Source organism: Saccostrea cucullata, unplaced genomic scaffold (genome assembly GCF_032062105.1).
Source record: "Saccostrea cucullata isolate Sc308-1 unplaced genomic scaffold, CSIRO_AGI_Scuc_v1 ctg7638, whole genome shotgun sequence".
NCBI classification, from domain to species: domain Eukaryota; kingdom Metazoa; phylum Mollusca; class Bivalvia; order Ostreida; family Ostreidae; genus Saccostrea; species Saccostrea cuccullata.
Window position 1 is genome coordinate 17021 of NW_026927559.1, and position 13213 is coordinate 30233.

Consider the following 13213-nt stretch of genomic DNA (forward strand, 5'->3'; position numbering starts at 1 on the left):
GAATCAAGCCAACAAAAGAGTATTCAGGACAAACCTGCAGAATTATCTGGTGACATGAAAAAGTTGAACATTGAAGAGAAAGGATATCAAAAGGACACAGTCAGTAGAGCAAGCGATAAAGAATCGTCAAGTGATGAAAAAATTACACATGAGAGCTTGAATACAGAATCTGAATCACGTAAAGGGAATGAAGCTGCTGCCTTTCTGGAAAAAGAAAGAATGATTGAAGACCAACAAAATATTCCTAAAGAATCAGAAATATCAGGAATTTTACGAGTCTCCAAAGATGCATCGGATGATCCAGAGAAAAAAATTACTATGATAGACTTTGCGGGACAGTGTTCATATTATTCCTCACATCAGATTTTTTTGAGTCCAAGGGCATTCTTCATCCTAGTGCTTAATATGAAGAAGAAATTACTTGAAAAGGTTGGAAAAGAAGTTTGTAGCCAGAAAGGTTCAATTTACGAAGGATGGACACACAAAGGTATGTTTTTATTACATAATTAGTGTTTATTACGTGTAGTTGTCTAGTTTCTGTCAAAGCAGATGCATTATAAGTATGGAAGATCTTTCTGCTTAACTTTTATTATTGACAAGCAGTCTCTTTTAAAGTCATATATTCGAAAGTTCTATGGTCGATACAATGACCTTGAAAACTGCTATAAGGAATAACAACAGTTCAAAATGATTAAGATGATTGTTGTGGTCTATGGATTTAGTCAAGTCTATACAAAGGTAATAATTTCAAAATTAGGCTGATGCTCGTTTCTCATTACAGAGGTTTTCATAATGTTTTATAAATTTCAACTTAACAGGATTTAGGCCTCAGGAATTTGCAAATTTATTGATATTATTACATGTATAATTGAGTTCTTGTTAAAGATAATTTTTTATGCGCCTGGATCGATGATCCAGGGCGTATATTGTTTTTGTCCTGTTTGTATGGCTGTCTCTCTGTTTGTTTGTTTATTTTTCAACTTTGACCTTCACTATAACTTTTGTATGAATGATCAGACTTCATATTTAATATGCATACTCTACTTATCAAGCTCTTTCAAATGACACCAAGATCGATGACCTTGTGACCTTAACTGTGTCCTACTAGTTTATGCTAAAGATAGCTTTTTTTCTGCAAACTTCTGTAACCTTCGCCATTACTTTTGAACCATGAAAGATAGAGACTTCATATTTAGCATGCATACTCCGATATTCAGGTTCTTTCAATTGATACCAAGGTCAATGACTTTGTGACCTTGACTGTGATATATATGCAAAAAAGTAGTATTTGAACCCTCACTATAAACTTCGAACTAGGAGAGATTGAGATTTCAGATTTTGTACGCATACTACTAATCAAGCTCTTTCAAATGAAGCAAAGGTCAATGACTTTGTGACCTTGACTGTGATATACATGCAAAAAAGTAGTATTTGAACCCTCACTATAAACTTCGAACTAGGAGAGATTGAGATTTCAGATTTTGTACGCATACTCCACTAATCAAGCTCTTTCAAATGAAGCAAAGGTCAATGACCTTGTGACCTTAACTGTGACCTTAATGCTCAAAAAGGCTTTTTCTGAATTTTGTTGCCGCCCGGGCGCATAGTGTTTCACAAACACATCTTGGTTTCTTTTGAAGATGAATACACCCATAAACACGATATAGATTATAACATGAAGTTTAATGTAGGCTTACAGGGTGGTGTATCATGTACACTTATTAATAAAGTTACTGAGTAAATATTGATTTTTATTTTATTCAGACTATCTAACATTCTGGACCAAGTCCATTCATCAATACAGCAGTGAAAAGGCTCCTGTTATACTGGTGGGCACTCATGCTGAAAAAAAGACAAAGGAGGTATTTGATAGCACTGCAAAAGCTTTTTAGTTCTTCGAAACTGCAAAAGCGAAGGAACTTTTTGATCACATTTGTCCGCTGTCTGTCGTCTTTTAATATTTTAAAACTCTTTTCAATTATCGCTGGGTTAATTTCAACCAAACTTAGCACAGACTATACTGTAAAGTTATACTATAATACAGGTGAAGGGAATTTAAATTAGTCCAAAGCAAGGCCTATTAAAAAAAATTCCTGAAAACTTGCTCTATGATAATTCAATGTTCTTAAATTTTAAGAAAAACTGGTATATTTGAGTACTTTCAGAGAAGAAAAAAATATGAGTAGAATCTTTAATCCAAAATTGTAAAACTTGTGTTATAATCCTAAAAAAAAAGTTCCATCCTTTTTAGGTCACCTGAGTAAACTCAGGTGACCTATTGCTATCCGTTTTTGTCCGTCGTCGTTCGTCGTTCGTTACGTCGTTCGTGTTCGATGGCGTTAACATTTGAACATTTTCAGCTTCTTCTCTGACACCACTGAACCAATTTCGACCAAATTTAGCATATAGCTTCTATGGGTGAAGGGGAACAAAAATTGTGAATTTCATTGTCCCTGCCCCCGGGGTGGGGCCAAAACCACTAAATTAGTGCAATCTTTGAAAATCTTCTTTTTAACTCCTGGACATCAAGCAGGCAAACTGTTTGCATGATTGTAATTAGCATTTAGTCCTCTACCAAAATTGTGAAATTCATGGCCCTGGGATCAGGGGTTCTAGTGCTAGGGCGGGGCTAAATAAGTATATAGTGAAAATGCATTATTTCTTTGAAAATATTCTTCTCTACTCCTGGGTATTACATAAATCAAATAAGTATATAGTTATGATGAGCAAGAGTACTTCTACCAAAATTGTGAATTTTATTGCCCCAGGGTCAGGGGTTCTTGTGTTAGGGCGGGGCTCTATTGATTATATATAGTGAAAACACATGATTATTTTGAAAATCTTCTTCTCTGCCCCTGGATATTAAATATGCTAACTAAGTGCATAGTTTTGATACATTGTAAGCAAGAGAGCCTCTACCATAATTATGAATTTTAAGGCCCCAGGGTCAAGGGTCCTGGTGTTGGGGGGGGGGCTCTATTGATTATATAGTGAAAATACATGAATACTTTGAAAATCTTCTTTTCTGCTCCTAGGTATTAAATAAACTAACTAAGTGCATTGTTATGATGAGCAAGAGTGCCTCTTCCAAAATTGTGAATTTTATGGCCCTAGGGTCTGGGGTTCTGGTGTTAGGGTGGGGCTCTATAGATTATATAGTAAAAATACATTAAATATTTGAAAGTTTTCTTCTCTGTCTCTGGGTATAAAGCTGATGAACTACCTTTATAGTTATTATCAGCAAAGGCCCTTATCTTGCAGACTTGTGAATTTCAAGGCCCCAGGGTCAGGGGTGGGATGGGGGCTCTACTTATATACTGAAAATGAATTTATTGTTTGAAATCTGTTCTTTTGTATTTATAAATCATTTATTTATTGATTTTAGGGTGTCTTTTAAAAATTTGTGCAATGTGTGGACCTTAAGGGTCAGGGGTTTAGGTCACAGTGTTAGGGGCACTACTGATTAGTTGGAATGCATTTTTTGTTCCCCTACCCTGCGTATTCAGTAAAAAGGCTAAGCAACTGCTAAGTGTATTGTTATGATGATCAATGGTGCCTCTTTCAAAATTGTGAATGTCACATACCATCTGGCTTAAAACATTAATCAAATTCAATTACTGGAAAGTTGTTGCATAATGCTCAGGTGACCTATAATTTGTATCATTATCATTATGACATATTTTAGATCTGATATTTCGTTCTATAGAAAATATTGGAGAGAACCTTAAAATTTGGTCGTTTTGTTGCACACAATATGGAGAATGACGCAATTCATGATGTCATAATGCATGACAAAAATATTTCTTAATTTTTTATGGATTTTCAATCGCCAAGGGTCAAATGATATTTTATGCATTTTCAAGTAAAGCAAAGCTGTTTCACTTTTACAGAAATTTACTGGGACAAAAATTGCCTTATGTGAACTTTGTTTTGAAATTCCTTTTTGACCAAATCATGAACCCGGGATAGGGTGGGGCCACAGTTTGTGATCAAAATTTTAATTACTGATCTAGAGGAAAAATCTTCTCAATAACAGAAAGCCTTACGCTATGTTTAATCATATTGACTTGTAAGGATCCCGATGTAAGGTGATGAAGATCCAAATTTCTTTCAATCTTTCTAATAACCCCTAAGGGTAGGGAGAAGTCACAGCTGAAGATCAAATTTTTTCTTAGTAAAATAAAAAAGCATCTTTTCATGAACATCTAAGTCCATTGTCTGCTAGCTTCATACTCTTAAACTTAATAACTCTTGTTTACCAGGAGAAAGAAAAGTTTTTCCGTGAGATATGGACGAGCTTGGAAACAAAGGATGCGTCTCTGCAAAATCATTTTGACAGGAAAAGGATGTTTGCTGTTGGATTCCATGAGAATGAATGCATTGAAAAAATCAAGCTGTCAGTTGTTGATGTTGTCCAAAATCTGGATCACTGGGGAGAGAAACTTCCATACTCCTGGGCAATATTTGAAAAATTCTTCCAAGAAAAGAAAAACCTTAAAATCATCAACAGAGAGACGCTTTTGGCTTTCAATGAAGCGTTGCCACAAGAACTTAAGTTAGAAAAAGACGAAGATATTAAAACCATGCTGCAGTTTTTCCATGACATCAGAGAAATTCTACACTTTGACCAAGAATCTCTCAGAGAAATCATAATTCTTGATGTTCAATGGTTTGCAGATGCATTCAAAAATGTCATTACCGATAAAAACCATGCAGCAGAGGATTTATTTAAGCTTGCCTCACAATGGGACAAATTTAATGAAAGTGGAGAGCTCAGTGACACGCTGCTGTCTGCGATATGGGAAATGAACAACAATGGGTACCTTGAGCACAAAGATGATATCATGCTCTACATGGAGAAGCTTGGTCTCTTGGCGAAAATGGAAGACAACAATTGGTATGTTCCCTGTATGAACAAAAAATCATTTCCTGCGGAATGCTTTTCATCATACCCTGCCTCATCCATCCTCTGCTACGTGTTTGATGCTCTTCCTGCTGGAATTTTCCAACGTCTAGTAGCTATTTGCATGCAAATACCATGGAAACTTAATTCAAGTCGTGATGAACTATGCATTTACCAGACAGTAGCTGTGTTTCGTTTTGAGAACCATAACATTCTGATTGGTATGACACCAACAGAAATTCAGTTACAAATGTTTGTAATTGAAGGAGAGGTCGATAAATCAACATGTCAACAAATAAAGAACAAAATCGACAATATACTGAACATTCTCTCCGAAACATTTCATGCAGACTCTAAATTTGTTTTTGCTTTCAAATGCAAAGCTACGGGATTCTGTGATAACAAGGAAAGTTCTGTGATCAACGAATCAGAATTTATAAAACCTACTTTTCAGTGTCCTTACTGTCCAATTGGGAGAAAGCATACCATCAAATCAAAGGATATCACGAAATATTGGATACAGGTATTTAATTTCAACAGTTGCTCTTTTAAGAAGAAAAAAAAGGAAATTTTACTGGCAGATTAAGTTTCTGTAAAATTTAATTATTCTGGATCATATCTTGACTGTTATGTATGTATTGGCTACATGACTCCTTTTTGCACTGTACAGTCTCCAGTCAATTCAATCAAACATCAGAAATGTCTAGGGAAGTGCATCATTCAACTGTTGAATAAGTGTTTCATAAACTGATCAAAAAGGTTACGATGGAAGTTTTAGATCTGAAAAAAAGAGGATTAATTTTTTATAAAAAAAAATGTTAAAAAGGGTTAAATACTATAGATTTGAAATTAAAAATAGGAAAAGTAGTTTGAAATTCATAGAGAGTAAATACAAGATGTTTTATTAATTTCTTTAAATAAAAGAATTGGGTAAAATTTGAAGTATAATTTCTAGTTGGGTATAAAAATGTCTTTAAAGACTGATTTTAATAAGAAGGTCACTTTAGCATTTCAGAGAATTATACGTCATTATTGTGCAACATATATTTATACTAATCAGAATTCCAATATTTAGTTGGGGGTGGTGAAAACAATGAAGGTTTGCTTCATCTCTGTTAAAATCGGAGTTTATATATGTATATGTAGTTTTTCAAGTAGCGAGAAATGCAAGTCGAGAGCAGCAATAAAACTTGTCATTTCACTGAAACACTGATTGTTTTCACAGTATTGTAACATATAATATAAGAGTTAAACGAGTGTTTGATTTAAATTGTTTCACTGTTGTGCATTCGGGAAATTTTGCTTTTAGTATTATCTAATCTTTAATGATCATTCATAATGAGCACACACAGCTTTAGTGTCAATATTTACATATTAAAGGTAAATGATGATGAGGCTGAGCCTTCTGAAGATAAAGGTATATCTAAAAGTTCACTGTCAGAAAGCTCTGGATCAAGTGAGTCACATCCAAAAGGTATCTCAACTTAATTAACAGATAAAACTCTTTGTTCATTTCACATTTTCCTCGACTTTATATTAGCACAGATAATATAATATTAGCGAGGGTAAGTTGCTAGGTACCAGGCCCCGGGATCATGAAGCATCTTAAGCTTAAGTCAAAAAATGCCTTAGATGCTGAATTTTTTTTAATGTAATGAAAACGATTTTGTATCATATGTTGCAAATTATGATTTTCCTTTAAAAAGTTTTAAAATTTTATAGATGATTGAAAATAGATATTTTATATCTAATTTTTAGATACATATTTCCAAAGAATGTTTATTAATAAACTGTACATATGTAAATTCTGATTAAAAATTACAAAGTTCCAATAGATATTTTTTTATTTAATTTGTTAAAAAGAAGTTTATTAATAAATTGTTTATATCAAATTTTAATTGATTCAAAATTCTAGAAATAAACTATGAGGCATTATCATTTCCATTTCAAACTTCGAAATGCATTTAAACGACCTATGGGTATTTAAATCTTTTAAAATAAAATTACTTATCAGACCTGACGACCCCTTTTCTGGTTTACTCTCTATACAAATTGATATGATTGTACATGTATAAAATAAAATCAAGTTTAAACAATCACATAAAATAGGTAAGGTTTGTGACCTTTTTTTTGCTTATTATTGTTGTACGTATTTATATGAGGAACAGTAACGTTTTTTCGCATTAAAAGATTAAGTAAATTCCCCTTATTGTTAACTTTTGATTTGACATGAGGGAGAAAGTATTGTAATGAATTCAAGTTATTTTCATTTACAATAATCATGGTAATGAAATTTACCATATTGTCATTTATTAACTTACTTGGGCTATATTTCTATGATATAGATAATTTTGCCAAGATATTAAAGTTATTGCAAGTTGGAACAGAAGCAGTCAGAATCTGCTTTGATAAATTCTTCCCAAAAGAGGATTTAGAAAAGACTCTGAAAGAAAATGAAACAGATATGAGAAGAGGGCAGTTCCGATTTTTACAACCTCAGCTAGAGATTCTCTTCCCAAAGCAAGGTACTGATTGGTTTTCTTTCTTTAATGATAAATGTTATGCTTCTTCAAATGTTTTATGGCATGAAGAGATCCAAAAGTCTAGAAAAAGATTTTTTATATGATATGAAAATTTCTGTACTATATATAAACCTCATAATGTTTTTCCTTTAACAACGGCATTTTATACCATAGATAAATAATTACTTTATTCCCTTACTAAATAATTACTTCTTTTTCTAACCAAGAACATTTTAATCCTTAAAAAAAATGTCATTTTAACGTATTTACATGTAACTAATAACTTACATTAAGAAGAAAAAGCCATTTTTCCATTCAAAAGTATCCCTTTTGAAATAGTACTGGAAAAAAGTAAGCAAAAAGTATACTGAATATAAAAATAAACTTAAAAGGTCTACAAATAAAAAGGAAAACTTGATATCAAAACAAGAATGTGAAAATATAAGTTTAAATATATTTAATATTACCAAATATTGTAGGGAATATAATTGGTAATTAAATACATAATGACCCAAATCAAACTATGAAGAGAAATATATAATTAAATTATTATTACAATAAAACAAGGAGATGTATACAGACATTAAGATACTGTATATTTTTTTAAAATCATGATGACATATGTTAGATCATGAAATCAGGATATGACGCATATTCTAAATTTTATTGATTTATTCAGAAAAAAGTTTATATTGCGAGATATTTTAGTAAAAGTCTTAGAGCACAGGCCTGCCCTAGTGCAATATTTTGATATAAATTGCAGAAAAGTAATAATGCAATATGTAAATGTTGTTAGGAGTAGGCCTGTTCTCTATTAATTTTAGAGTAAAAATTGAACAAATTTGTCCATTTTAACAACATAATATCTAAATAGTTTGTGTCGACCATAGACAACAAAACTTACCAATAATGTAGTTTGGAACTGTTACATTTTTGTTAATTTATATTCCTCATTCATTATATGCATTACAGCAACTTTTAGGAAATTTTCAAAATATGACTTTTCTGGGGCAAAAATATTCTAGTGTATACCGCGTAAAGATCTTAACAGTGGTTTCAATAACAAACTTTATTTATTTACTGTTCCCAAGGATAGAATATTATTTAAAATTGTTTCAATACCAAATTAGTCATAAAATTTCAGCAACAACAACATAATATATAATGATTTGGAGTATTAAAATATTACAACGCACTTTTAAAAATTACACAGTTTGAAAAAAATGTCAAAGTGCGTTAAATTTAGGACCAAGCTAAAGCAATATTTTTTTTAAAGTGTGTTAACATCGACCATTTTAGCGCACTCTGAAAAAAAATAAATTTAGGGGTCTTCAAATGACCCTCTGCTATCAAATTTCACTCAGAAAATTTAATATTTCTAATTTGGATTTTCATGAACAACTATATATAGAGCCACATAGAAAATTGTTTGATGTAAGAAGCGCAGCATTTTTTCAGAAATTATTTTTATGTCCATGATATAAGATAATTACAACATAGAGAACAAAAACAGTAACGATTTAAATAACATTTAATTTGAAATATATTGTATATGAAAATAATACTTAGTATAATACCTATTAAAATCATTTTTCAGAAAACATCATGAAGCGATGCTTTCTAAGTCAGAAAATTACAATGTTGTATGTGGTTGTAAGAAAAAAAAATACATCTGTGATAAGTTATCTTTCTTCTAAAAATTTCTTCATATAAAAAAAATGTCATACTTATAAAAATTCTGTATTAAGTACTTGAAACATTAAACCATAATTAAAATAGTCTTTTAAAAAATACAACTTATTCAATTTAAAATGCTTTTGAAGTAGGATTTAAATGTTTTATTGTTAAATATAATAAAACAATTAGTCTGAGATTGGCAAAAGAAATAGAAAGTAATGTTTCCATGGAATGTCGGATTTCAACGAATTGACTACTCAGAGGATATATTACACACTGATGAAGAAAACTGAATAGTATTCATGTTTTGTACTCTGACTGTCTCTGAGAGTTATCTTTCATATCAGAGGATCGGTACCCCTTAAATTGTATCAATATCCTTACAAATAAAAGTTGATAAATTGACCCTGACTGGGTAATTTTTTTTAAAGATAAAGTCACTTCAGGACCTGATATATGCAATTTTTTATATATATTTCAGGTTTCGATAAAATAAAAGGAAAAGGGTCTTGAAAAGAAGTAGGCCTGTGCTCTACCTGTCTTCTTTTTTTTTCTACGGGAGCAACATCAATTCATAAGTTTTTTTGAAAGATAAGGCCTAAATAACAAATAAGATCTTTCCATTAATAAAATATGTATAATTTTTTTCAAAGTTGCCAAGTGTCTCTATGGTAAATTATCTTGATGTTCTTAACGCAAACTTTTTTTTTTCAAAGTAATAGCTGGTCCCAAATTTAAGGCACTTTGAAATTTTTTTTCAAAGTGCGTTGATTTTGTCCTAATTTTAACGCACTTTCAAAAAAATTTCAATGTGCGTTGTCACAGAGCATGTTTTATTAAGGTGTTGAAAACATTATAAGATAAAATATTCTGCTTGGTGTTAATGTTTTTTTTTTTCGATAAAATATTGTAATTAGTAAGAAAAACATTTCAGATTTTTGTGCTGAAAGTGAAACCATCTATGCCACAAAAAGAAATTTAAAATGCTACTGTATACAGAGATTTATTGCCCCAGTTATATTTTCGCCCCTTCCGCTCTTAGCTCCTTTGGGTGAATTCAAAAAGGGGTGAATTCAAAGAATACAATAAAATTTTTGGGCAAATTGTTTGCATGTGTGAAAAGGCAAGAATAAAGCTGGGTGAAAATAAATTTGGTACATTTACGCATATTGTTCAAAATATATTTAGATTTTTATCTTAAAACAATTTTAAAACCATTTTGATCCATGTTTTTGAAACTGAAAGATTAAATGCACTGATAGACAAGATTGTGTTTTCGTATTTGATGAGCACAAAAAATGTAAAAATTTCACTTGTGATTGTCAATTGACTTCAAAACTCGATACACTCCCAAGGCAAGTTAACGGTTAGATGATTTAAATAAATGAGTGAAGCGGAAAACCATTATTTCTACTTTATCACATCTAAGGGTATGGATAATTTCCTGAAAACCTTATTTCTGTAAGGATGTTTTTAAATAATTTTTTGAAGGAGGATCCAACACTAGTGTATCATCTTTATCTATGGACGTTACCATTATGTATAAATTGTTGAGGAATTTCTCTGACATTGCTCCCCAGGAAATGGATGGGGAAAAGAACCTAGAATAGTTGACATCACGGAGAGTGACGACATAGAAAGAATCCGTTTATATAGAAATAAATACTACCATACTCCAGGAAGTAGCCCCGAAATGAGTGATGATCTTTTTAGCATAATCTGGGATGATCTTTCTAAGGTGAGTTAAAGCAATATACGTCAAGGGTTATTTTGCTGTCCAGCAGTGAATAGAATTTAATTCAGACAATATTTTGGTTGTGGATCATTTCTCGACAGTAAACGTTTATTTGTTCTAGCAGGTAGGATTGGCCATTCATTAACGAATAGAGCTTAAAGTAAAACACCTTTTTTATATCTAAAATAAGAAATAATTTTTTTACCATAAATCTCTCAGAAGAAAATAGCCAACACAAATTTTTTTTTTTTTTGTAAAGACAAAAAGGGGGCAAAAATTATCAGGGAAAAACAATCCTTTATTTAGAGCATACATCTCTCAATAGAAAATAATGCATATCAGATTATTACAAAATTAACAATTACAAATTTCAAAAGGACAAAAATATATCTTTTTAAAGCAAACTTTTCTGTATTTACATATATGTATAATTATTTGCATTTTTAGTTGCAACTTTTTTCTCATTTATGCCATTTTTTTCTGTCAAGCTTCAAAAAGTAGTTTCAATAAAAGATCTTTTTTTCAAAACTGAGTTGAAAAATGTCTTTATTTAATTCAAATAAAAATAAGTAGTCTATTTATAATCTTTGTCATCAAAACCAATGTTATACTTTTATATTGGATTTGTCTTATTTCTTTTCAGGCCATTCTAAGACTCAGTGGTGATGTTTTAAAGAGAAGGATAAGTGAAATATAACTAATGGATATTAAAAATTCACAATATAAACGTGACAACAACAAATATTTCTATGAGTGAAAAAACAGTGTCTTTATGGTGGTATATTTAGTTACATTTATTGTAAAAATTGTGCAATATTTTATAGTGTTGATTTTTTTTGACAAACAAGATATTCATTTTCATGAAATAAAATGAAAAATTATGTAAGAGAAATACCATTTCTGACTATAAATGGTACTTTACATTTTACATATCCCTGGATTTTATTATCTTATATTTACATATTGTAATAAATTGTGTTTTTGCCTGGTTAGAAATTATCATTTATCATTATCGATAAATGATCGATAAATAAAACGAAATTTTAGATTTTTTTATGGTATTTACTTTTGTTTTACTATTAATGCTGTGATAATGTGTCTCAATGAATGATGAGTACAGCAGCCATTTGTTACGTCACATGCGTCTATCAGATGACATTCCAATCTTTTTTGTCTGTCGTCATCCCTTAACATCTGAACATTGCCAGCTCCTCCTCTTGAATGACAGAACCAATTTTATTGATATTGGATCTATCAGTGAAGGTGAACAAAATTTGAAAACACTTTTGTCAATGGGGCTAAAACCATAAAATTAATTACATTTTTTCAAAGTCTTCTTTTCTCCTAAATAACAGGCAGTTGCAGTTGAAGTGTTGCCATTTATGCACACACTGTAAAAAGCACTTGATTCCTCTTCCTCTTTTTGAATTCCTAGCACCAGAAGCGTTCATACATGTAATCAAACTGTTGAATGAAGAAATTCTTAGACAATCTATTCACTGTATATTTTGAAAAGAATTTAATTAGTCTCTTTGAAGTCTAAAAATATCTTTTAGTCAATCCTTTGTTAATAGAGACACTAACGGAGAAGGAAAAGTGTTCAATTGTATATATAACAGGTGGCCTCTTAATACAAGTTACTTTTCTTCTTCGGTGTTACAACATAATATTCTAAGAATATTAAACATAAATATTTGAATTTATTCATAAAATGTGTCACTGCTTTTAAGAAATACTTCTCAAATCTTAATTCTTGTATATTATGGGGGTAAAAGGAAAGTTAGGAAAAAATTGCCTTTCTATGTTGAATATGATATTTTTCTTACAGAGAAATTTGGAAATATTAAGTTATTTTACACATTATAAAAATCTGTGCAGATTTTTTTGAAAAAATGTAAATTTGTTTTGACACAATACAATGATGCAATGTTCAAATTAACAGAATAAAGCAACAGAGCACACACAGCTACCAGCATATTTCAAAATAGAGATAATGGCTATACGTACCGACCAGACCCCAACCCGACACAAAACAGTCCCAGAGCGTCCCGGGGACTGCTTTTTGGGTGTTAAAGCGTCCACAGCTCCCCGAGCAGTCCCACAGCAGTCCCAAACGGGCCCCGCAGTCCCAGGTCCCCCCGGGTCCCAGAGTCAGCCCCGCAGTCCCAGAAAGCAGTCCCAGCATCCCCGTGGGCGGGGGTTTTTAATTTAATGGGCGGAGCTAACTCAGAAATGAGATTTAATAAACAATGGAACTATAAAAGGCAGTAGAAATTGATTCTGGGTAGTATGCCAGGAATCCTTACATGTACACAAAGGACAAAGAACAGAACATGTACGCGCATGAAAAATGAAATAATTATTAATCAAATTTTT

At 31.4% G+C, this 13213-nt stretch overlaps 1 protein-coding gene across 2 annotated transcripts; it reads left to right on the plus strand.

Annotated features, from left to right (window-relative positions):
• Positions 1–262: 262 nt before the first annotated feature.
• LOC134274771 (probable serine/threonine-protein kinase pats1) lies at positions 263–11566 on the plus strand. Of its 2 annotated transcripts, none has more exons than XM_062757004.1 (7): positions 263–487; positions 1765–1862; positions 4263–5426; positions 6284–6377; positions 7249–7428; positions 10594–10840; positions 11481–11566. In XM_062757004.1, the coding sequence occupies exons 1-6, from the start codon at positions 319–321 to the stop codon at positions 10710–10712; spliced, it is 1824 nt and encodes a 607-aa protein (XP_062612988.1). In that variant the 5' UTR covers positions 263–318; the 3' UTR covers positions 10713–10840; positions 11481–11566. The 2 variants fall into 2 exon arrangements, with proteins under 2 accessions (XP_062612988.1, XP_062612989.1); XM_062757005.1 differs by having other exon boundaries at positions 6284–6359.
• Positions 11567–13213: the final 1647 nt, after the last annotated feature.

Bases quoted from the DNA above. Each gene is read 5' to 3' on its own strand.
- LOC134274771 (XM_062757004.1), top strand. From the start codon at position 319: ATGATAGACTTTGCGGGACAGTGTTCATATTATTCCTCACATCAGATT. The intron at 6,378-7,248 runs GTATCTCAACTT...TCTATGATATAG, and splicing joins AAGTGAGTCACATCCAAAAG to ATAATTTTGCCAAGATATTA. The intron at 7,429-10,593 runs GTACTGATTGGT...AATTTTTTGAAG, and splicing joins GATTCTCTTCCCAAAGCAAG to GAGGATCCAACACTAGTGTA.